The sequence below is a fragment of the Dicentrarchus labrax genome, unplaced genomic scaffold (assembly GCF_905237075.1).
Source record: "Dicentrarchus labrax unplaced genomic scaffold, dlabrax2021, whole genome shotgun sequence".
Taxonomy (NCBI): Eukaryota; Metazoa; Chordata; class Actinopteri; family Moronidae; genus Dicentrarchus; species Dicentrarchus labrax.
This window is the reverse complement of record NW_026136724.1, coordinates 13,739,468-13,766,289: the sequence shown is the minus strand read 5'-3', so window position 1 is coordinate 13,766,289 and position 26,822 is coordinate 13,739,468. Positions and strand designations below refer to the sequence as shown.

At 40.7% G+C, this 26,822-nt stretch overlaps 1 protein-coding gene across 1 annotated transcript in view; it reads right to left on the bottom strand.

Annotated features, from left to right (window-relative positions):
• exoc4 (exocyst complex component 4) overlaps window positions 1-26,822 on the bottom strand; it is a 109,853-nt gene that overhangs the window by 67,204 nt on the left and 15,827 nt on the right. The window contains exons 9-11 of the mRNA XM_051391951.1: window positions 16,458-16,603; window positions 16,165-16,253; window positions 2,127-2,223 (exon numbers count right to left, since the gene is read on the bottom strand). Coding sequence (XP_051247911.1) covers window positions 2,127-2,223; window positions 16,165-16,253; window positions 16,458-16,603 — 332 coding nt within the window. The remainder of the gene's footprint in view (window positions 1-2,126; window positions 2,224-16,164; window positions 16,254-16,457; window positions 16,604-26,822) is intronic.

Sequence of the window (26,822 nt, the reverse complement as noted above, 5' to 3'; positions counted from 1 at the left end):
TCTTTGAATATCAGATACAAACAAAGACCTGAAAAGCAGACACACAAGAACAAAATAAAGTACACTTGATTTTCAGAGAGAAAAAGAAATATACCACAATCAAACATTAAGACACTGTTGTCTTGTCCGCCCACACATTGCCACACACACCACTGATTTCCAGTGCTACAACCCCCAACTGCTTTTGTCATTAAAGCTGCCATGAGTTGCATGGTTGGCTGCAGGAGGTGTAGTGATCCATCAGCAGCGTGCCAGAGCTTTGCCATTACAAAACCATCTGCAAGAAACAGCGCTCCATTGGCACTAGAAGTCTAGAGAGGACAGGTCGGAGGGAGGTAGAGAAAGAAGAGAGAGCCCTGTGTGCGAGGCAGTTTGGTGTGATTGATATGAGCCATTACAGACAACATGGCAGAGGTTGGCAGAAAGCTAGTCACCGTTTTATTTTTGGTCATTTGTTCAGACAAAAGCTTGGCCAGACCCACGGTGAACAGGGGCTGAACTTCAGCGCGTGTGTGTGTGTAAGAGAGGGGGGTGTGAGAAGAGAGAGGGGGACTGGGAGAAAGACAAGGCTGAACCATCAGTAAAGCGACACAAACACACAAGCAAACACCTGCAAAGAAGGACATTAAAGTATGCTTGTGACACATGCATAAAAACATAGTTCTGAAACCGGTAATTGGCTTTCAAGGAGTCTCAATCAATCAAACGAAAAGGTAACATGACAACTGACAATACAGCTTAGGGCAGTGGGGATGAGGTGAAGAGCAAAATAGATCTGATAGCTGACGTGCACACGAGCTTAACTACATTAAGCTGATTTTCTTACATTCCATATTGTTTAGGTGCCAGTTCAACATTTAGTGGTCAGGGTACAAACATAAGTTAGTTCAAGTATACTTGAACAAAATTAAACAAAGATCTGTTCTGCACTGTCCGTGTTGGATTTTTTTTCCAAATGTATTCACTGACTGTAAGATAAAAAAAAATGCAAGTTAGCTAACTGATAATACAGATGGCCTGTGCAAAGCTCTCCACCAGCTGAGTAAGATTTTTACAGTCAAAACATATGTTAAACTGCCTACTTTATACAAATTTAAGGGATTAATAAAGAGTTTGCCAAAAAGGCACACTTATCCTGCCTCTATGCAATAAAACATGCTCCATGATGTTAAAATTGTAGAAATGTATGCCAAGAACTGTAGTGTGGAAGTAGGAAACATCTCTGTTTAATGGATCCTAAGGTAATGTATCACTGCATGGAGGCCAATTCAATTAAATTGCTTCACTATTAGATTTACACTACTCGCCTGGGACATCAGCGCTGTATAGAAAACTACCAGACATACAGAACATTACCACAAAGACAACCCTGCACAATACTCAAATTTAATGGGAAATAAAAGCGAGGGTGGTAGTCAATCCCAATTCCTGGATGGTATCAACAAAACATTTTGAACTGAAAGTACAGTATATTACATCACGTTTGATTAACGATATCCCGCCAAACATTAAAAAAAAAGATGAAATCGATAAATGGTCACTAAGAGGACATGTAATATAATAAGTGAACATTTTACTGGTATTGAGTCATGTCCCAGCCTTCATGTGTCTTGAGTGACTTGGTCATCCCTCTCTGACAGACCAGTATGACAGTACTGGCCCCTTTCACACGTGGACCTTGTAAAATTAATGGAATCCTGCCGAGGCTGTTCCAATAAAGACAGCGGTTCTGTTGTTCATTAACTTTATTTTAATCTGATCTGATCAAGTCACATATTGTTGGACATTGTTCTACATTAAAAAATCCTGTTGTTTAATATGCCAATAGCAGTAGTGTGCATTGCAGTACGTGTACAGCAAAATACTGTCAAATTAACGGCAAATTCTCAAAATTATGATTTGCTTATCACTTAATTTATCTTTACTTGTGACTCCACTCAGTCCACAGTCATCACACTAGTACACTACGTCAGCACTTACTTGTACAGCGAGCAGTGTATGAGTGATGAGCGACTAGAGACTTCTTGCTGTTTTGTGTTGCTGATCACATTCCCGATAAACTAAAAGCACATCTGGAAACCACATTAAATTTAGCTGGATGTTCAGTGTTTCGCTCAGTGCCGTACCTGAGAAGAGGCTGGAAGATCACGGTGATGTTCCTCGCTCCCGGTTTACACACAAACTTCATTTCTCCCCCTTCAATCAGGTTGTCATCAGCACCACCTAGAACATAAGAGATGGGACTCAATCAAAAGTGTCAAAATAGACATCGATACATAGGGTGCTTAAACTGCACAGTAAGTAAATTGGATATGTGCGGATCATATGTAGGATGACATTTGGAAGGTTCAGCTGCTTTCAGCGTGCCCATGCAGACTCAAAACCATCACCAACAATAATCACCTCTGTGTCCTTTAACAAGACACCAAATCCCAACCGACCCCAAGAGAGCTGCTCTGTAGGTGACCCTGAACTCTGATCTCCCTGGAAGGGGCATGTAACAATGATGTCCCCACTATTAATAATTTTTTTTTAAATCTTAATATTTAAATATTTGATCAGTGCAGGAGCACACATTCAGCCCTAATAAACACATCACTCAATCAGTGCAGCTCTCCATCACAAATCTAAATGCACCCCACATGCCTCTACTCCTCCATGTCCCGGCGTCACTGTGTGGGTGAACACACACAGCTAACAGGGTTAATCAGAAAATCATTGCCATGTAACACGCTCAGAAAGGAGTGGTGGAGTTAGACACTGGGGGGGGGGACAAGGGGAGATCATAGGGGAGAGAAAGAACACCAAAGCTCATTACCTCCACTCATCCTGAAGTAATCAATATAATTGATGGAGAAAAAATTGCAGCTTGTTGTCAATACAGCAAACTGCAAAGCAAAAGGATTGTGTGTGTGTGTGTGTGTGTATGTGGGTATATATAAAGGTTTTGAAAGACTACGATGCACAAGTGCATGCACAAGTTTATATATATATATGTTTATAGAGTGTTCGCAAGTAAAATGTGATAGAGAAGGAGAGGAAAGAGACATTCTAAGAGAGCATTACTGCCTTTATGTCGAGGAGAAAATGTTATTCATTAGAAATTCTTGTTTAAGGTTTATGATTAAGTCTCATGGCACTCAATAACAATATATCCATGAGACTGGAAAAAACAGACAAGGTAATAAATAACATTTTACATTCAAAACCAAAAACAAAAAAAGTTTCCAAGAAAGTAAGAATAATACCATCAACATGTTGACTGCACTTTCCTGTTGCATTCTGGTCAACTGAAACGATGTTTGATGCGATGTCAAGTGCACAGAGTAAGTAATGTGGAAACACTGGACAGAAACCAAACAAGATGGTGTTCCTTGCTACTTTGATAGGGTTTCCAAATGGGCAAAGGTGTGTGAGGATGTGTGTGTTCTGAAATGGTGAGATTTCCGTTAGGCACAAAGCCTTGCTCCGCTGTTTTCTTCCGTTTCATTTCCATGTCCAATATGGCCTTGCAAAGCTTGTGTGATATAACACAAAAGACACTTCGCCATAGTGCGAAAGCCTGTTCCGCATTACCTGTGCAGCCTGCCTAGCCTTGCATTCAAATGCATATCAACCCATTGTTCCCTGTGTCGGGCTCCATAATACACTTCTAATGGAACAAGTCTCATTTGAAAAGTATGGGAGACAACACTCTCCGTATTTTCATTAAAATGACAAGGGGGGCTTTCATTCAATCGAAAACTTTCAAATCAAGGGTTTCTGATTCTGATCTGTTGCCATGAAATTCGCCAGCACGGTAAGCCCACATGCGCGTTGCTAAGTGGAGACAGAGATGAGGTCCAATTCACTCAAACTCTCTCTCTCTCTCTCTCTCCATCCATTCATCCTTCCTTTGGTGCCAATTCAATTAAGACTCAATTACAGTCTCCTAAACAAAGCAGCCGCCAACGCACTTTCTTGCTCACCCTCCATCACATTCTCCATCTCTTGCTCTCTCTCACTGATCATCAACGTGGAAAGACTGGCTAAACTTTTGTTTGCTCGTCATCAACTTGCAAACACTCAAGTTCCCATGAATAACATCAACATGTCACAGACTCTGGGGAAGTTAGCGTTACTTGCCTGCTCTAACTGGTAACCCCACACACACACACAACCACACACACACAACCACACACACAACCACCCCCACACAACCACAACCACAACCACACACACACACACACACACACAGACACACAGACACACAGACACACAGACACACAGACACACACAGACACACAGACACACAGACACACAGACACACAGACAGACACACACACACACACACACACACACCAAATTGACTACCATGTATGTATTCCCAATGACAGTGACCAATTTAATTTCATGCTCTAAACATCTGCATCCGTGTCAAACAAAGGAGCGAGGAAGAGACCTCATTGATCCATGGGGTCTGGGACCAGCTGCCAACAGGGCATAGCACTGATGAATATTAAATAGTCCGGTATTAATATGCATAGGATTCTTCAGAGTTGTCTAGACGTGACAGGGTGGCTCCGGTTTCAGGTCAGGATGCCACTAAACTGCTGCCAGCCCTCTCTCCACATAATGTGTAAAAGTGCCATTTTGTTTGCGAGAGTTTTTGCATGTGTGTACTTCAGTATCTGTTAGTGTTGTCTGGATGAGTGTCTGTGCATTTGTGTCCCTTGGTGTGTGGTCTGATCCAGGATTAGTGGGAGGGGTGTGCGGAGGTGTGGTGCTCAGTGGGACGGCAACTGAAAGCTGGAAGGGAAGAAGTGACACATTCTAATGTGGCCAAATCTGCCTGAAATCCCCCTTGAGGACCACTGCTCCATCTGCAACACACACACACCTAAGCAGACATGACACACAACTTCTATCCCTACGAAACGTCCATGGATTAAAGGGGTACCAACAGACAGGTACAGATGTGGAATGAGTTTTAAACATCCAACAAGAACATAGACACGCACTTGTTTGCGTACTGAAATAAATCAATCAACCTAAACTACATAGATACCATATGTTCACACACCCACACCCACACCCACACTCACACAGTGACACCCATCCAGCCCCCTGTGGAACCTTAGCATGGGCTCCCCAGCCCACATGTAATCAAGTCAGGCAGTGACTTAGTGAAATTGCATTAGCTACACTTTCCTGGGTTTGATGAGAAACGGGTTTGATCCTGTGATGAATTCTGGCCCTGCCCAGATTTAGGCAGGGAAAGAATGAACGTGTGATGCCTTCTTTAACACACTCCAGTGTCTCCTGGGACCAGAGTGTTACTGTATGCATCTGTGAGTGTGTCAGAGAGGGCGAGATGAGGAAATCCAGAGAGACGGGAAAAAGGAACAGCCATAATCCCTAATTTACAAGTGGTTTTAATCTGTTTTGTGTCCACAATCAAAATGTGTGTATCTGTATGGAAAAAAGGACAGTGGCAAACATAGGCGTTATTACAAATACTCCCTACTATCACACATAAAACGAAAGATGTGGGTTCAATGTGCAAATATTTAAAAATTGCAATTGCTTTTTATTTTATTTTACAACTTCACACTTTCATCTGTAAAGCACTTTCTAATTATGTTTTTAAGAGGTGATATATCTTAAGTTTGCTTGATTTTAACTTCTCTCCATAAAACTGTACTATGACAAAATTCTCATATTGAGATTTCAATGTCTAACAGTTCTCGTGTCTAAATAAATGTTAGGTGAAGTATAATTCAAATGAAGATAGAATAAGCTGTTTCTAACATGTGGTTTTGAATGCATTAGTAAAGATAATTACATACTGATATTGAGATAATGTGATAATAACAGTAATGTTAAATTTGCCCATATGAATCATCCTTACATGCAATAGTTACATTATTGTTAATGTAGATTTGTTATATACTAATGGCTTTTCACATATTCAGTCCAGCAAACATAAAAATCCTAAATGTGTATAAGCTGTGTTTGTCTATATGACACTGTGATCGCAGCCGTAATCGCTTATTTATAGCCAGTGTGCCAAGCTGGGTTTGAATTTGTGTCAAATCAAAAGGATCAAAGATACCTGTGATCACTCTGGTTAGATTCTGATTGGGACTGGCAGGAGGGCGACTGGGTGATTGGTGTAATTGACTCACAATCATGTCACACACACACACACACACACACACACAGACACACAGACACACGCACACACACACACACACACACACACACACACACACACACACACACACACACACACACACACACACACACACACACACACACACACACACACACACACACACACACACACACACACACGGCTCACAGAAGTGAAGCTGTGTTGGTCAAGACAACACAAGCAAAATTTAACATTTGGATATAATTTTTCAAGCACACTCATAACATAATCCACATTACACTGATAGGATTCTGCAATATCTGCACCTCTCCAAGGTATGTACAGTGATTGTTGGCCAATAAACACCTAGCGAGAGGCACTGCTCTTCCTTTGATTGAGGCCCCTAATCTGTGCCGTTAGCCAGCACCGCACATTTCATGCTAAATTGTGCAAATAGAAAGCGCTATAAAGAATAATCCAATTTTCAACCTCAATGGCCTCACTTGTCTGCAGCGGTTATGCTAGGAAAATTAGTTTGGGAGTGATCAATTCAGGTAATATTCAGTGTACAAATCAGATGCATTTAATTGTGTGTGTGTGTGTGTGTGTGTGTGTGTGTGTGTGTGTGTGTGTGTGTGTGTGTGTGTGTGTGTGTGTATATATGCTTGTGAAAGAATGAGAGACAGACGGCCACATATTCACAGAGCTGAAACCTGCTGATCTAATAAGAACCATTTCCGTGTCAATAATGTATGACTCTATGGTCAATTCCTGGCAACCCATTCCACTCAGACTGTCTTCATGTCTGATTGGGTCTTAATGAGAGCCTTCTATTATTAAAATTAATTTGATGGGATGCTATCTGCTGCTCCACCCACCAAGAGACCAAATTCACCCCTCAGCTGAGAATAAACGGTATAAATAAATGATAGTATAAATAAATTGAGGTGTAAATTAAGTTGGATTAATTATTAAAACCACCACTGTGGCATACAATGTGTCTCCGTGGTCTTGAGTTTAATGAATGCACATCTGTCAGTGGTGGTATGACAACAATGCACTCCAGCAGCAGAATGAATATTAATTGTACAGGATGTCTCTTCTGAGACATGAGGACGAGTCACCTGAAATAAGGGACATTTTGGGGGAGAAAAACCCTTTGAACAGATGGAACGTATGTTGTTCGTCTTTGAAACTACAGCAATGTAGTTTCAATCTGCTGGCAAGTGGTGGCAATATTGGAAAATAAGCTTTGTACAAATTTCAGAAGTCTACCGTAATGCTAGCAGCTCTGTGAGGCTGTACTTTGGCACAGAGGTTGCTCCGAGCTAAACGCAAATGCAAAAGCAAATGTGCTGCTAACGCACTCAAGAAGTAAAAACAACATGCTGGTTGCACAACAGGAACACCAAAGTCATTACAATTTATTTTCTAGGCACCTTGAATATCTGAAGCAAAGTTCATTACAATCCAATCAGATTTTTTGAGTTGTTCCAGTCTGGAACAAAGAAGTAGACCAATAGATGTACTGGTGGACTGACAGACCGACATAGCCATAGGGCCATTCTCCTAGCATGGCTAAAAAAATACATTTCACGCAGCAAACAAAAAACTAAATCTAAATTGAGCCCAGCTCAACCAGTCACCCTAAAGAATCATATATGTACAAGTAAACCTCACATTCGTCTGTGAATTTCAATCTATACTTTATTTATTTCTCTAACACACTGAAACGTTCACTATTTGACGGAACGTTTCATGGCAGCAGATAACATGCATCTGTGTCTGGAGTACAAAAATCAGTTCAACTTTGGTGAACAGCGAGATACATATTTGAGCTGTTAACCAAGTGAAAACCATAATGACAGTGCTGACCGCTGTGGAAATGGAAACAACCAGGGAGTGCAAGTAATCACTACATCACCATACTCTGAGCACCACGTATTTAGCCAGACTTCTCAAATCAATTTCACTTTGCCACTTTCTGATATGACCAGGCACTTAGATTGGTGAGGGTGTCCCTTTTATCCATGAGAATACATCTTAGCAGGCTTCAATCTATCCTTTGAGGAACTAATGCTAGGTGTGTGTATAACAACGTGTGGGAGAAGTGACTGCTTGCTCGGTCTTTTTCATACGTCATCGAAAGGAATGGCACAGCAGCATCACTGTGTTCACTCCAGCGATAAAGGCTTTAAAAACTGCCATGGTCTCTTGAATCTGCCATAACAAGTATAACAACGAATTACATATGAGTGACTGAGCACATGCATGTATGTGTGTGTGTGTGTGCATGTATAAAGACAGACAGAACTAATCGGCCAGAAAACCATGTGTCATCACATCTTTGATTGGACCCAGCAGGGAATCAGACAACACAATGCACATACCCTTCTTTACCGGAAGAACCTGTTGCATGCTGTGAAAGCAAGAGGTGTGTGTTTATCTATCTGACCATTGAGCCTGGTACGGTGCAGGTGCCAAGGTCTCTACAGCATCAAGTCCCACATGTCCTTCTTCCACCCTTCCTCTCTCCCCCCCCCTCCCTCACTTCCTCCCTTTTGCATTTGTTCATCCCCCACCTCCCATCTTCTCCAATCAGCAGGTCTGAGATTAAAAGTAAACACAGAGGTGACAGTCAAAGCCGCCAATAATGACAAGACCAATGCTGATTAAAATTAGTCTCAGGTTGGGACAATACACCAAGCTCTTTCTCTCTGATTAAATGTCTGCACTGTGTAAACTATTACAACCTTGTTCTCCTTCTGTTGTCCTCTGCATCCACCTGTCGTTTCTATTCAAACCGCCTCCTTTTCTCACTGCGTTTAATGTCTGACTTATCTGTGCATCACCACGCCAGGGTGTCGGTCCATTCTTGATGTTGTGTGAAAATCTCATAACTTTTGGCCATTTTTATGCATTAGTCAGATAAAGCATTTTACATTTTGATTATGTGACAATATGCTTCCCTATAGCTTGCCATGTATGATATTTGGCAATTAGAAATAGTTATAATGCCAAGGCCATCACTGAATGGATGAAGTAACTGCCTGAGCCACGCATGTAGAGTCTAGTGTGGAAGTGCTGCGGTTACTGTTAATGCAGTAATTTTGGAAGACCTCCAGTTTTACTCCTGGGCTCGTACCAAGAGATGTTACTGGCTTGTATTTGGATAATCATCTATGATTCACATTTTGCCGAGAAGTGGAAAACCACAATTGCTAAATGAACTGGAAAAAAACAGGGTGCAATGTGCAAAGTAGTAGCATCAATTCTATCACACATTCTGTAAAATGTTTAGCTTTAGAAGGTTAAAAAAAAAGTATGACATAACAATGAGCCAAATGCTGGAAACTTTTATATCAGTCTTTGAATAACCACCTGCAATGTCTTTTCCATTATCATGCTCATATCCTTCAGTTTCCTAACCAGGGGCTTGGTGAGGAACAATACAGTAAAACGCTGATATTATTATTACAAGCCACAGTGCATTTTCCACACTGTCTCCATGCTCCAGTCTAATTTCAGGACCAGAGCTACTGTAATTCAATCACTGGTCCCACAACAGATGAGAAACCAACACTACATTTATGCCTGGGTGTGTGCATGTGTGCGTGCGTGTCTGTCTTCAAAGAAGAGGGGAGGAGAATCACATCTCTAATGTTTTAACCAATCAACCCTGCTGAAATCTCTGTACGAGTAAATTGAACATGATGAGCCCAAGTTAACACATACAAATAACTACTGAGAGCTACAGTAGGACATCTGCAGTAGTGTGTGTATGTGTGCCTGTTTTCCACAATATGCAGAGCTGCTCCATATTTGCTTTCATGCTGAACACAAATAAAGGCTTTTCACAGTAATAGCCTGTCAGGTAGCAGAGGTACCTCACATTTTATCAACAAACCCAGTTATGTCGCTGCTGGAACAAAGGTGTGGAACATTCATAAAGGTCTGGCACCTGAGCAAGAGGGGAAACATGTCATTTTCTTGTGACATTCTTACAGTGTACTGAAGAATAGACTGGGTTAAAACATGTCATTCAATTACAGCATGTCGTACATGTCATGTATGACATAACTTAGCATGCATACTTTATGGAGCATACGCACAGACCCACATCTGGCCAGTATGAAAGCACTCATTAGTCATTAATATGACATGTGCCTTTTCTACATCATTCAGTGTCATGGGTAATGTTCTATTAGAAATAATGGGGAAAAAAATTGTGAATGTGATGATATTCTGTATATAGAAAAGACTATTACCATGTTAATCAGTCTTTTCCTGGTCTTCTCTTTGCTGTAGGATAGGTCAATGAAAAGCAGCGTTGTCTTAAAGTTTAATAAAAGGTGCCTCTACTACTTTTCCCTACATTTTTTTAACTCTAAGACTGGGACAATGTTTCAGATGTTTGTCAGAAATGTACGACATAGTTATTATTATTATTATTGTTGAAAATACGTGTAGTAATTTTTATTTTACAGCAAAAAGATGTAAGTAATTTAGTGTTTTGAATGGCCTGGGGATTTACAGTTTATAAATCAATTAAAAAAAAAAACTTCCCTAGTCAAGTATTATTTTTGCTCAAACACAACACCTTGGAAAAACATGGACATAGAACATATTTTATGGACTTCTTTGTTTCTTTGTTTGAGAACCCTGAAATTATAAATAGATTTATTTAACTCATTTGACTGACATTTACTTATGGTGGGTCCACATGAACACTACAACACATTGCTTGTTTACTTTGACAGGATTTAATTTGCTTATGATCTGTTGTTAACCTGTTACTGAGTCTTCCATGTTGAGACACCTACGCATACTCACGTGTCTATTGAAATGTCAATCTCCAAGCAACAAAAAGCAAGAGAAAGTTAACTCCAGAAAAGACAGTAGAGCATGAAACATCCAATCTTGACAGAGCATCAGTTCACAAGCAAGAAGTAGAGAAAAGAAATAAAAATTGGAGGCATCAATCACAGCTAAGCAGGTGTCTTTGACCGGCGTCATAATCCTATAATAATTATTGACTTTTTCACCAACAGTTCAGTTCAATTTATGAATATGATAAATCATAATTGCAAGGTCAGCAGAAGTCAAGTATTGATCACTCCATAATATGAGTGAGCAACCATTATCCTTGAATGCCGACAAGAAATTAAGAGAATGTATGATTGGAAAGCGAATAATTGAAATGGCAAGTCAGGGGTTTTACAATAAAAATAACGAGTGATGAACTCCTTCTGAAAGTAGGAGTTGGGTGTAGGATAAGGATAGACCTGGAAAATGGGCTAGTTGCTTGATGAGCTATCTATATGAAAAAGGTGGAATATTAGAGTATGCTGGGGAGGGTGGTGTGTCTCTTTAAAACCTCTTCTGATGACCCCATCACCGTACTAAAATGCCCAAGCTTTCATGAAAAACTAACTTTCCCCTCAACATTAGACATTCCACCCCCCAGCAATCACAATCCCAGTTTCGTGTAACATCACACATCACTTGGCAGGAACATGCTGAACACACACACACACACACACACACACACACACACACACCACCCACACCCCCCCACACACACACACACACACACACACACACACACTTCTGTGAACGTGGCTATCAACATCTGCTAGCCCCACCCCTGATATCCCACCCCTCTTCACCTCTACCCATGTCTCCCACAAGACATTTTTTCCATTTGCACCTCTTCTTCCTCCCCTCCCCACTGGGGTGTACAAATCAGCTTGACAAGGAACACTACTTCTGGTCGCCCTCAGCCGTCACTCTCTTTCTCCTCCTCCTCCTCCTCCTCCTCCTCCCCCTCTTCCTCCTCTCCCTCATCCTCCAGTCTCACGGGAACATGATGCTATTATACATAAACAAGAAGCCGCTAATACAGCATGGGTTTTTTGTCTACTTCAGACCGAGCATTCGGTATGGGAGGGGGAGTGGTTTGTAACTAGATTGGACTCAGTCAGACTGTTCTTTTTGTTCGCCGGACACCCTGTGAACAAGTTTATTTGAATATCAAAAGCAAGATGCAATGTGTGAAATAGATTTGGAACCGAGTTGATTATGAATACATCTTAGGAGTGGAGGGAGGTTAGAGGTGGGAGACAGTTGAGAATGGAAGTATATGTTTGTGCCTGCAGGGAAGGGGGGGGGGGTTGTTTGTTTACATGCATATCCGGGGCAAGAGTGTGGTGATAGGCAGGCTTTGTGTACGGCTGTCACATGGGGGGAGGGGGTTGTCGCTTCAAATGTGCCCCGGGGCAAGGCAATATCGCACGAGACACAACGAACGGCCGTGACACAAAGAGAAATAAAATCAAAAAAAGGCTGTAAATGCATTACTGACTCGGCGTGGCGCAACACCGCAGTAGTTATTGAGATATATTCACACTTCACCTCCCGGATGACCACTGGGGCACTCCGAGTCATCCTCTGCCTACACACACACAACAGAGAGGCAATAAAAAAGCAGAGGGCGAGGATGTAAAAAGTCTAGTGGTTGGGAGACATGCAGAGGAATATGGGGGCATGGTAACACATCTATAGCTGGAAAATTGTTATTTTCATAATTTATTCATAGGGAACCTGATTGAATTTGGAAGGTTCTGTGATTCTGAAGTAGTGGTTTGCCAAGGATATAAATGCGCAAACACTATATACGCATTTATACGCACAGCTGTAAATATGAACACTGTATACATGCTCTAGCTGGCAGTGTCACTACATACATCCAGAATACATACTCCAGATGTGGCTACATATGGAGCTGTAATAGAGTCTTTAGATGAAGCATCGGATTAATTGAAGCATACCCGACGTGTTTCAGTGAAGAAGGCAAGCAATTAAGTCCCCCCCTGTGCGTTTGCATGTGTATGTGAGACATGTGCGCCTGTGTAGCTGAGTGCATGTGTGCAATGATATATGGTGGGTCCTTACAACACTCAGGAGACATAAATTACAGATATTACAGATTAATTTCAAACCCATTAGAGATATGGGACTGTGGAGCGGTTACAAAATTATTCCACGTTCTATACAAACACTGCTGCTCTGATTCTTACTTAAAGATCTGGGAGCCTGAACAAAGATATGTGAGATAATCCAGCGTCGCAGACATGAAAATATATTCTATATCGGTATGCAGTATCATTCACAAAAAGTACTATGCACCAAAGTACAGTGCAGCAAATACAGCAAAGTCATCTGCAAAAACTATGGAAACATCTGCAGTTCTGACTTTGTACTCTAGTGCATGACCATATTTCTTCCTTTGTTAACGGTGCATAGCTGGATTTAAAATGAACAATCAGAGTCTTATTTCCAAGGCTGCACTGGTGAGCATCTGAGTTAATGACTGTATTGACTTGAAGCAGGCCGTTGAGAAAAAAAGAGTTTAGGAAACTCCAAGTAGAGAGACTAAAAGACACACATGACTAAGCTTTAAGTGTTGAGTAATCCTGCAGCCAGAAGAACTCATCAACTCAATCTCTCATTCTAACTCTTTTCCTCTCCCTCCCTCCCTACAGTAAGTTTAATTTGAAGAGAGAGGAAAAAGTCCCTTTCCACACCGTCTCAATACATATTTTTCTAATTTCTTCCTTCAGAAATCTCTTAATGGCTTCTTCGCTGGACCCTGATGAAAACAATGACTTTTAACCTTCCTCTCCCTCCCTCCTTCCCTCCATCCATCTTTCCCCTCCCTCCATCACAGCCGACTTATTTCACTTTCTAAATGATTTCTTACTCCTTCAATCTCTTTGCAGCCATTCAGGCCCCGGCCTAGGCTTGTGGCCGGTGCTACGCATTGTGACAGGTGAAATGAAAGCCCAGAGAAATCTCATCTTCTTATAAACGCTCCGAGGCATTCAGCCAGTCAAAAAAATATTTTTTCCCCTTTCTTTCCGAGGCGCTGACAGATGGAAGAAAAAGAAAAAAAAAAGTGAGCTGTTATTTGAAGACCATTTGGGCTTTTCCTTTATCCACAGTTAATCAATGCTGTTCTTTTTGTGGCGTGGGGAGCTGAGGCAGTATATTTTGCATACATTTACAGACTAGCTACTGTATGAGCAGCATTTTTTTGACTACAGCGTGCATTGAAATGTCTTCAAGAGTTGTAAATCAAGTCCATCAAGTTGAACACCTAGAGAAGTCTAATTACTACTCTTTTATTTAAATAGTTTTCCCTCAAAAATCATAATTAGTTATGCAGATATTGTCAAAGGATCATTTTTGCATGTGTTATGGAGATGTCTCTACAGATTAAAAGCACTTTACTGTTATTGTCTCGCTCCATCTGCTATCTTTTCTATTTTATCCAAACAATGTCAATGAGGAGCTCGGTGTGAAAAAAGGAATAGCAGCAGACAAACAGTGCTGTCAGGCACTGCTGATTGAAACCTCAAGGTCATAGGCAGAGAAACAGAGAGCCAGAGACAGAGAGAGGGAGAGAGAGAGAGAGGGAGAGAGAGAGAGAGAAGCAGGAGCAGAAGAACAGCTTAGAATCTCCAGGGTCTGGCTGTGCAGCTCACTCACTCTGCTGTTTTGTGTGTCTGTGTCTGTGTCTGTGTGTGTGTGTGTGTGTGTGTGTGTGTGTGTGTGTGTGTGTGTGTGTGTGTGTGTGTGTGTGTGTGAGTGAGTGAGTGAGTGAGTGAGTGAGTGAGTGAGTGAGTGAGAGGTTTTCAAGGCCTCTCCCTGTAGGCGGATTCTGCAAAGTCACCCTGCTCTCTGCCTCTTGTCAATCTCTTTCTCTATCGCTGGCTCCCTCTCCACACTCCTGTTGTCTGCCTTTCTTTTTCCAGAAGTGTAACTTCTCGTCCAGCAACATGCCCCTTCCTATCTCTGCTGCACCTTTTGTTATACTGCTCCCTCATGCTCTCATTCAGATTCTCCATCTCCCCAAATACCCACCATTACACTCTGGCTAGATCCCTCCACAACCCAGCCTCTAACTTCTCTCCATCCTGTTCCCACTTGAGGAAAGACAGACACCTGTTTGCCATCTTGTAATAATCTCATAATCTCTCTTGTCATGTATCCATCTGTATTTATCTATTATTCCTGTCTTTTCAATAAGTTTGTAAGTCATTATTTTTCAACTTGGATCTCTTGGGGTTTTTTATGTTTTTTATTTTTTACCCTGCCCTAGGATTGCCCCCAAAAAGTTGATGATTCAAGTCATCAATCGTGAAGACCCAGAGTCGACTCGCATTTTGTCAGTTGAATCCCTGCACTTTTGTTTTTTAGCTGCGTCATTGTACACAGATCAATGCAGGAGTAACAGCATGGCAGGCTTTAAACTTTATAAACTGATGCTCTCTGCTCCGGTGATGACTGTCAATGAAGTCTGCTCAATAACTTTTGAACCAGACGGTGGAACAACTTCCTCTACTGTCGTCTACTGTGACTTTTCGGCTAGGGACTGGGATTTTATAACTGTACTGTGAACAGGACGCGCACTTTCTCTGACTGCGTGAAAATCCGATGCTTTCACATCACAGATGACGAAGAAAGCCATTCAAATGTGAGATAAAACATGAGAGTCATGTGGGCTAATATAGGAGTTTAGTGTGGTGCTGAACTGAAAAGAAAGGAAAAAAATAGAGGAATCTTCGTAACGAAAAGACAAATCCAATGTGACAAAAGTCTGAGTCGGGTACAGCCCTACTCAACCCACACACCTCGAACTTCCCTCCCTCTTTTCATCCTTCCACCCGACCTCAACCTTCTCTCTGTGTTCCAGCTGCTCTTTTCTCTCCCACACACTGCAAACGCTGCTCGATTTATTCGTCCTTCTTCGTCATATTTTCCAATTGAAAACTGTTGAAAACACAGTATGTCAATACTTTTCACACCTTCTGCTCTGTGATCTCTCGTTTCCGTCCTTCATCTCACTATCCTTCCACCCATCTTCACTTCACGCCTTCATCCAGCTGTTCAGGAGTCATCTCCATCCCCACTCTCTCTTTGTCTACTCTCCATTTCTCAGTTCATCCCTCTATCCCCCTCCTCACCTTGTAATTCTCCACTCTTGCTGTAGAGCTCTCGCCTCTGTTCCCTCAAGTAGGCACTCATGCTGATGGCATGGGAAGATGATTCAAACCTACAAACACATAAAAAGGTTTGACAAGTGGGCACAAGACAGTAAAGTACACAATGCAACACAGGAGACAAAAAATAACCATTACAATGACCAATGGCCTTGGGTCTGGCCAATGTAACCCCAAATGTAATATATACAGGATCCTTTATTCTTTTATTTTCCTTCCTTTGGACAAGCACAGAGAGCAAAAGGTATGACCCTTACTTGAAGAGCGACTGCTTGGCACGCTGTGGTTTTTTCTTCGCAAAAAAGGCAGCAAACTCACTGCCAGTGCTGGCATAGGAGAGTTGAGCCGACGGTTCCGTGGCACTGCGGCTGTTCTTCACATCCAGATACTCCATAAGCAGAACCTAAACAATACACAGAGCACTGGGTGTAAAGCTGAAAAGCAAACGAATCAAGGTGTAAAAAGTACTGTTAATTGGAGAGAGTCACGGTCTAGTAGGTCTAATGGTCAAATGTGAACGCCTGTATAATACTGAATCAGTCCATGAAACATAGAGATGAAGTGAAAGAGTTGCCTGGGTCCAGACCTTGAAATCCGCCCACTCTACCGAGTTGACTCAAATGGAGTATAACGAGTTGACAATTCTGTCTGATATCAGGCAACTGAAACTGAGAATCCAAGATAATTTACTGGAATAGCACAAAGTCACAACTAGTTAAAAGTCGACTAACACATGATGTGAGACAATCATGACCAACTACGAAGCATCAATCTAATCTTAGTCCCTAATTTATCCCATGCATAGGCTTCCTCTTAATATTACTACCCCCTGATAATGTAACATAATGTGACTCAAGCTTATTAATGACTTCAAAGCTCCCACCCATAATCACATCCTGTAAGCTCTGCTCTGTTCACTTATCAACTAATTGATTAATACTTTTTTTGTATCCATAAGGCCTTTGTGCAGTATGTCTACCTCTCCACTATAGGTAAAAACAATTACTACCCACATTAACATTTATTTGCCATCATATTATGCTCCATCTCTGTGGAGCTCACTATAAAATAAAGCTCTTGGTAAGTTTAAGAAATTATTGCAGTGTAGAATTGCAAATACAAAGTTTCCCATCCTGTGTTTGTATAAAATGTTTGGATCATTAGCCTTATTAAAGTGCTAATAGAAACATGTTATCTAACTGTCTTTGATTGTATCTGTACATCCCATTTTTTCTGCCACATTGGTGATACAAGCAATGATTCAATTCTGTTGAACTGTTCCAAGACAATTTAATTGACTTATTCTTCTATTTCCACATCCCATTTAACATAAAACTGAATTAAAAGTACCTTGTTCAGCAGAGATATGTATCTATCAGATAAGCTGGACATCCCTAGCAGCAGGTTTATATTTAGTATGGCTTGTAGTATTACAATTTACAACACACTGTCTACAAAGCCAAACCTGAAAAACAAAAGAAAAACCCAACTTGAGACAGAGAAAGGCCACTGACATGCCTGGGTGCCTTAAAAATTCTTGTCCTCCATTTCCCTCATCTGTCTGCATGATCCATGGTGAAATCCATCAACGTCTTATCATGCTTCATGAAAATCTTATCAACTTCTAACAATAGCTGAGGACAATCACATTGAAACTCTGGCCAGACAGAGAAAGTTAACTTCCTCTACTCTATCATTCTATCTGCACATTCCCTCTGTTGCTTTCATTGGCTCTCATTTTTCAAAATCTCTTAGTGCTTCATCTCTCATCGCTCACATTTCTATTTTCTCTCTGTTGCTCTGTCTACCTCAGTTCATCGTCCCCTTTCTCTCTCACCCTTCTTCATTCCTCTCTCTGTGTGAATACATATGTTCTAAAATAGCCTCCCATATCTAATAGCTTCATAATTTAGCAGGCCCATTTAGCCCGTGTGTGTCTAATTCTGAGGCACAGTGTGGGTCAGCCCAGAATGGGACAGGAGTAATGGCCAGGCAGATGGAGATCTATCCCGACCATAATGATGTAATTAACGCTGCCGAGAGCACCCCCCTCGTCATGCATGGGAAAGCCTTCACATGCTAGCATCGATGTTAATTCAAGTGCACACACATACACGTATATCCATGGAAAAATCACGCATAAGCAGGTTTTAAAACTCAATCATATTGATAGGCATATTCAGATAGTTTTGATAGACTACAAAAAACAAGTACAAATTGTAGAACAAATAACTAAAAATGTCTACTTTCATGACTTAAAATGGTTCTGATGTAAAGCTAAATGAGTCCGGTGTCATAGTACTAGGTCACAAAGGTTCATGTAAATACCCAAGTTCAGCGTGCGCACACAATCTCCCACCACATGTGTAATTACTCTCTAACACATTTCCTCACATCACAGGCAGCGCTGGAGGCCATATCACACACGCCCTCTCCAACTGGCAACACCAGGGCCTCCACTTGCCACTAGCGTCATGCTGCAGCTAATCCTATCAGTGTATTAATTACTAATGATGAGCTGATGGAGCGAAACCCCCACTTGCTTGCAAGCTAACGCCCAAGTAGACTTAATGAAATGCCAGCACTGGGCTGATGAAGGGGCTCCGACCCTACTTAAATTGCATTAGCCCAGAGACGGAGTGAACTTTGGAGCCAATTAACTGGACTGCTCGGACAGAGAGAAAGATAGAGGAAGAGAGGGATGGAAGGCAGAAAGCAACACAGATGGAGAGAGAGGAGAAAGGAGAGATAAAGAGTTGTGGAGAATAGAAAGAGCAAAGGATTATAGGTGGAGAATGAACACTGAACAGAATGCTAAAGAGAAAGGGGGAATTGAAAGAGGGAAGGAAGAGAAAAGTAAGGAAGACAAACAAACAAGAGAGACCAAGTTGGATAACCAATTGTCACTGATTTAACACCTCTAAGTGAAGTTACAAAAGAGGGTTGTTTCCCCTCGAACAGTCTCATCAATCTATCTCCAATCAGCCACAAACCATGTTACAGAGATAATAACTCACTCAACTTTTTTTTGGTTAAAGTCACCTCAAATAACAAAGCTGCTTCGGTAACAAGTGCGACATTGGTCCTAACAAAGTTACTTTGTGGCAAAGCCAAACCACTGCAAATTAGTGTTTTTTTCTAGTTACAAGTGGATAGGATGAAGCACACTAAATATATCTCAATCTCACTGTGCACCAAGCCAACTAATTATCAACAATAAAACAACAATTTCAGAAAGTGAAGACTTCATTCTTGGTTGTCTAGAAAGTATCTTAATTTAGTTTTTTTTAATAAATTGACAAGAGTATTACAATTACAGGTGCATCTTATTTAACTTGAGTCACGTCATTCTTGAAATATATTATCTTGAAGTGTTAATGTGAGCACTGTAATGTGTCAACGTCATCACCCCTTGTTACTTACTCCACTAAAATATATTCCATTTAATATTAGCAAACTACAATCAACGTGGTACTATACATATATGTGCATGGAAAGCAACAATGAATACATCCAATAAATCTAAAATAGTCTAAGGTATTTTTTGTTTCATAGAAAAGTTATCCCTCCTGTCTATGGAATACAGATGTGTTAGTCTGCTAATCACACATAAAACAATTACTCTTTTACTCTCTTATGTAGTAGATCTACTGTACTTGGTTCCATACAATGAAAAATACAATTCCCCCTTTCTTCTTTCGTCTTCCCTGTTACCCATCAGGTCAAGCATATAAATCTCATTAAAATTGCTATTACTCAAGCAACAAAGAGGCCTAGATCATATTACTGTCACCTGTCTATGACTGCACAGCTCAGTCAGTGAGGCACACTTAAAAAGGGACAAAGAAATATCAGAAATAAGGACAACAAAAAAAATAGCAAAACAAAAACTCAGGAATTATTGGATTACAAACAAAGAAAAAGGGCAGAAAGATCTCTGTTAGAAAGAATAAGACAGACCAAAAGATGACATTAGATGGATTGAGAGACAGGGATATATTTAGACATATGCAAAACTTTAATTAGGAGACAATGGGGACACAAAAGGCAAAGAAAAAGCAAGTGATGCAAGGAGGAAGAGGTCCCTCTGTCACAGCCAGCAGCATGACAGTTGCCAAAACAAGCAGCTGCCTCAGTGACTGCACCCAGAGCATCCCATCAATGCAAAACAGGACAGATCCACAAGTGACAAAAAAATAAACAAATTCATATATTCCTACAATATTAGAGAAGCTATGGTCCCCAGCGCCCGGTTCCAAACGGGAGCTCTGATAACATTTGACATAACTAACTCTGCTATCACAGGATGAGAAATGGGAATTCATGGAAATGACGCAAATATAATGACCTCCTCTTAACGCCTTCCATATTGGCAGCAGATAGAAACAGATGGAAACACCCCCACGTCTCTTTCCAGATTTCCTTCTTTGTTTCAACAGTTCAGAAAATCTGACATTCAAGCATCAAAGCACCTACTTAGCAACTACTTCACTGGCAGCCAAAAAAGTGTCTACATTTCTTCCACTAAAATGTTATACAGAGTTAATGGGAGAAACAGGAGAGAAGGAAATTAACTGCGTGAATTAAGTAAAAATCAATATTCATAGGTGTATCCGTGAAACTGTGGATGAAAAAAAGGGTGGTAAAGATGTGAGACATGGCAAATGGCTCTTCACACCAGATACTAAGACTAAGCTCAAGAGTTCACATCAACTCGAGTGTGTATGCGGGTTCGAGTGTGTATGCGGGTTCAAGAGTGTGTGTGTGTGTGTGTGTGTGTGTGTGTGTGTGTGTGTGTGAGTGGGCACACATGCAAAAATCACATCTCTCTCAAGGGCTCCACTGACAAAGACAATCATTTCCACCACAACTATTTAATGTAATTCTATCACCCAAACAAGCCTGTTCCACACTTGAGTGGCTTGGGTTCTCTTCCCAAACTTAAATCAGTCCACTGGGCTGAGTGCTAAGTTCTATTAAAAAAGGAGAAAAGCTTCATCGAAGTCTGCCTTTGTAATTCATTACCAGCACTCCCATTTATTTCTTCCAAACCGAATGTCCTGATGTCACCCTTTGTGCTCGGAGAAAGTGTATACTCATCCTCCATCCTGTCCATTAGGGCTTTAACACCCAAAAAATCAGTGCAATTAAGAAAGCATCACTCAAAGCTTTGCAGGTGAGCACTTGTAACTGTATGAACTTGGCAGTCAAACGCTTAAAATTAAAGGACTGAATATCACTTCATTTTCTTTTTCCTTGTTTTCATCCTCTCCTTCTTATTAAGTCATGTTAAAAGCAGCCTAGAGTACAATCTCCACAATTTGTTCCTTTCTCACAGCTTTATTGAAATCGGCTGTTTTGCCACTATATCCCTTGGCTGGTGTCTTGTCACAAAACATATTGACTGATATCCTTTGCTGCTAGCTTGAAGTTAAAGTCCAAAGTGTCCTTGGGCGTCAAAGAAAATGTTCTTTATACACCCTGTATTGATTGTGTTCCTGAAACTTCAATAACCTTCACAAGTTCTGACAGCGCTTCAGCCACAACTACTCCCGCAGCACTGAACTACCGCTAACCAGTGGGGGTTCCCACCTGGAGCGTTCTGCAGCTAGTCAATCTTCTGAAGGCTATCTTGTTGATGGAGGAAAGGAAGATGTGCCTGCGTGTTCACGGGAACCCATTTTATTTCTCTCCCCTGTCCTTGCTGTGTTCTCAACATGTTTTTGCTGTGAATACATTTATATGTGTATTTTATGTATTAAAACAAAGAAGATAGACAAATAACAGAATAGTTTAGAGTGTTGAATGTTGTTTCTATGGATACTGTACTTTGGGAATGCATGTGCATTAAATTGTTTTTAAAATTATTTTATAAGATAGTCAAAATAGCAATTAATATACTGAGAGAGTGAGGATTACTGTAAGTTTCAAATGCAAAAGAGAAAACAAAGCAGATTAAAACATACTTAAATACAGACCACTGGCAATATTACTATTCACGATAATTGGTTTAAATTATGGGTGAACTTTACCATTATGGCATTCCTTGAGATAAAAGTTCATTTCTCTGTTGTAGTGTCTACTGAATTTACAAGAAATTAAGTTAAGCATGGTTTTAGGTGACATATGAAAACTTTTGTTTACTTACTTTCCACCTTGTATGATATCTCTGAGAGTATGTGAGAACACTGATGGTAACAGAGCACTAAGTTCTGTGATTTAAAACTGTACAAAAAAACACCTGGCAGGGGGCGCCCTATAGCTCACCTGGTAGAGCTGGCACCCCATGTATAAAGGCAGAGTCCATGCTGCAACGGCCCAGGGTTTGAATCCGACCTTTGCTGTGTGTTATCCCCTCTCTCTTCCCCTTTTCCAGTCAATCTTCAGCTGTCCTATGCAATAAAGGCAAAAGGCCCTAAAAATATTCTGAAATAAGACCTGGCAAGTTCAGTCGCATTAGAATATCTATCTCTAAAACGATACACGTTGATGGTTTTCCAATAGTTGAGCGACTACACTAACCTTAGCTGAGACATTTTTTATTTAAAGTTGAAGTCACAATAGCGTTAACTGTACAGGACATAATATTGTGTACCCTTCGGCTTCACTGAGTCACAAACTATCAACAAGTCAAGGGAATTATTGCAAAAACATGCATCAGCAGTTGATGAAGTCTCCAGTGATTTTGATGTAGTAGATATGGGTGTGGTGATGTGTGTGGTGCTGAGAGAGAATAGACTTTGCAACACCAGGGAGATGGTAGACTTCACTGCACTCCAGCGATATGTAAATATGACAGCACTTTGGAGGGCAGAATAAATGTGACACATTGATTAAAATGTTGGGCGAGAACAACGTAGCGATGTCTGTGCTTCATATCTAATTAAAAGAGATCATTGTCTTCTGGCTGCTCTCTGGCAGTTCAATTCGCCTCGTTTTCACTGTGTTGATGAACCGAGAGAAGGCACTGCATATTTAAGGCACTTGTATATTTATTTATATATTTTCTGCACAAGCATGAAAATCCTCCTTTGTTTGGATTAATCTATGGCAGTGGAATTATTAATTTATGAAGCAAGTTTATACTAAAATGTAAGTTCACTTTTCAATCAAAAAAGACAGAGAAGGGATGAATGAATGATATCAGCAATATATAAAATGGGAAAGAATACAGTAGTAGTAGTTTCTGTTAGAAATAGATGGAGGTAATGTGTTAAAAGATATCACCAAAGCTCAGAAAAATCCAAGTACCAAAAAGAGAGAGGACTTTTCTGTTCTGCCACAAAGTGTATTCTAAAGCAGGGGCAGGTACCCAGCCGTCAATTTAATCAATTGCTTTTTTCAAAATATTATTTGGAGCCCACATAAAAAAAAACCCTCAACCCTTGTAGCACGCTATCTTATCTCTTGCTACAGTAGAAAATGTTAATATGCAAACATTCCAGTTCTCTGGTGAAGTTTCTATGATTTAGAAATCCGTTCTTTCAGAAGGCAGATAGTCAGCATCTGTCCATATTTTTGAATGTAGGCTCAAAGTTCCCAGAGAAGAAGCCACTCATTAAAAGTGCGATTTGCACTCTGGTCACATACTCACGGCAGACAACGGACATGGCCAGCAGTCACCCGGCCACAAATCCTTGCAGAATGCGCAAATGGCGAGCTAATTAACAAACTTGCACGCCTCAACACAGAACGACCGACAAGGTCAAAGGGTGATGGACGTCATTGGCCAGAGACACTCAGTGCCAAATATACATTAAATATCTTCCATTGGGTGGTCTTAATGACGAATGCATGGAATTTATGAACCATGATCTTTTATGAACTATGTTGCCCAATTACCTGATAACGTATTATGACATCCATCTCGTTAATGATTCAAAGGAAACTTGTGGATTTTCTTGCTTGGCACCTAATGTTGTTTTGACAACATTTTAACTCAGAGAACATTAATCCTGCCAGTCTTAATTGTGTGACGCTACTATACTGTATTTTCTGAAGAGGAAAGATAAGCATATTAAACATTTATGGATACACACAAATTCCAGTCACTGTGATTTCTTTGATAAAACCGACTGCTTTGAAGAACAAGATAGTTTCTGATGGAAAGGGGGGGGGGACATCATAGAGATAGGGAGTAGAAAATGCAAGCAGGGGTGTACACTGGGAAATGTAAATCCAATAATGGTGTAAATAATCAATAGATATACTCACACACATTCTACAGAAAGTCAATTGAAAAATTGTGAAGTAGTATTAAAACTCTCCTTTGAGCTTCCAGCATGTTATGCTTTGAATCAATACTTCTGCACTGAAATTAACCACCAGCAGAAGCATCTCGAGCATTTCTGAACAGGGATTAGAAACTTTACATGAAGCTTGTTTACCTCCTCCCCAGTCTCAGCCTACCGGGCCTCAGTCACACACTGATGAACGGTGATTCTCTGCCGTGGCCTTGTAACTGTGTGCACCCCCTGTTTCTGTCAGGTCTTGCATCTGTCTGCTGGTATGTCATGTGGAAAGGTCAACCTGGTTTCTCCACCTCTCAAAGTGGGGAAAAAATAACACCTACCAAGAGGCTTCTGTGCATATCAAAGATGTGAACTGCACTAAGTAAGAGGCGCAAGACGCAAAAAAGATACTAAAATGCAGTGTTTTTCTGTTCAAGCCTGAATATCAATTATCACTTTTAAACTGCATACTTTGTAGGCAATAGTGAAATACTGTTTGGAAAAACACTTACACTAGTTTTTGTGGAAGCGAAGAAAAACAAAGTCAAGAGAGACACCTAATGAGGGACTAACAAAGATCATAAACCAAATTTTGACCAATGCTGTGTAGGTTCCTGCCTCTTTGAGCCTCTTAACACATGAGATAAGAACTGGCTCAGTATCCAATAAAATTTGACAGAGCCACTATGGGAGCAGTAGGAATTTAATTTCTCTCATTGCTGATATGCAGCTCTCTAGGACAGAGTGGGCTAAACGAAGGGGGTGAAACGGAGTGTGGGAGTTGTGAGAGAAAAAGAAAGCAAGATAATGAGATTAAGAAGGAAATTACAAGGAGCAAGAGGGGTATGCACAAGGTATTGGGAAATTGAGAGACTGTAATACACAGGGCAGCAGGAATGATGCTGAAGAAGGAGGGAGCAAGGGAAATGGAAATGGAGAGTGGGAGAGAAAGACGAAAGCAAGAGATGAGAGAAATGGCAAGACGGAGGGTGGGATGGACGAGGGGCCTTTATATTGATACAATCGGTCAGGAAATAATAACACGAGTGAGTGAATAAGAAAACCTCATTTCACGTAATGAGTATTCTAATCAAGAGATTACATTATCTCACATCGAAGAGACAGGGGAGAGTGGAGCCCCTGGCAACTGGGTGTTGGCAGTGATCTCATGCTGGGGAATGGCTTAATGCCTTCTATAACTGTGCTAGTACAGCAGAGCTATTACAGTACATGCCTATGCACAATCACACCCTTGGAAACACACACGCATGCGTGCACCTAAACACTCCAGTATTTCTGCATCCATGCATGCCAGCTGGAAAAAACCTCAAGCTATTAGAAGCAGACAAGTCATAGTGCAAGAGTTAGAAATAGATGGGTTTTCAATTTAACCAGGCGAAAGCAGATTCTATATTTTTACACTTTGATGATTATTAAAAAAAAAACTGCTCTGTGCAGAAAGGACATCAACAAAAAACAAAAAAAAGATTGCTGATCTTGCTATCGATTGGTATGGCTACAATCAAAACATTCAGCTAAGCTCTCAGAAAAGAATTGCTTCCTGCTGTAACTTTCTTTCTCCTAAATAGATGTCAAATTCTTATCTGTCATGTATATTTATACACAGTACATCTAAGTCATGGATAGGTGAGAAAAGCCTATTAAAATGAAGGAAGAAGCACCCCTCATCCTCTTCAACAGATTCCAGCTAGTTAAAACATGGTCAGACACATGAAATTCATCAGAAAAATAAATACAATTAAAATTACACAATTCCCAGTGAAGGAGCATCACAGAAAATGCTGTGTTCCTGGGTATAAATACAAATAGGAAGACACACACACACACACACACACGCAGATCGCTTTGAGAGCAACGACTGCCACAGATTTTCCTCCGAGAATCACCATAGGTCAGCTCAACAGCTGCTCATCCCCTTAGCCAATCAAACAGGAGTAGGGAGCAAGAAACCAGCATAAATACAAACCAATTAAAGAACCTAAAATTAGTCCAAGCAATCAAGCTTCCCCTGTCTTTTTCTCTTGCTACTTCTTGCTGACAGACTGAATGCTATCCATCACATCACTGCCAGTTTCTCTGATTAATCGACTGTAAGAGAAGGTGAATTAAATCAATGTTTTAAGAAAAGTGCTGGATGGAAAATAAATTAAGGATGAGCAAATCTCCATGGCAGTGGATGAAAAATAAAAGCCTGGGGGTATGCCAGCAAGGGAAGACGAAACAAACAACAAATTCACCATGAAAGCATCTTGTTATAAGGCACAGTGCTTCAATTTGGCCCTAAAGTAGCAAAGGTAAAAATAATTGACACTTTAAGAGTCACAATAATGCCTGATTCATAGATTACACCGCTTTTTGCTCACAAATGGA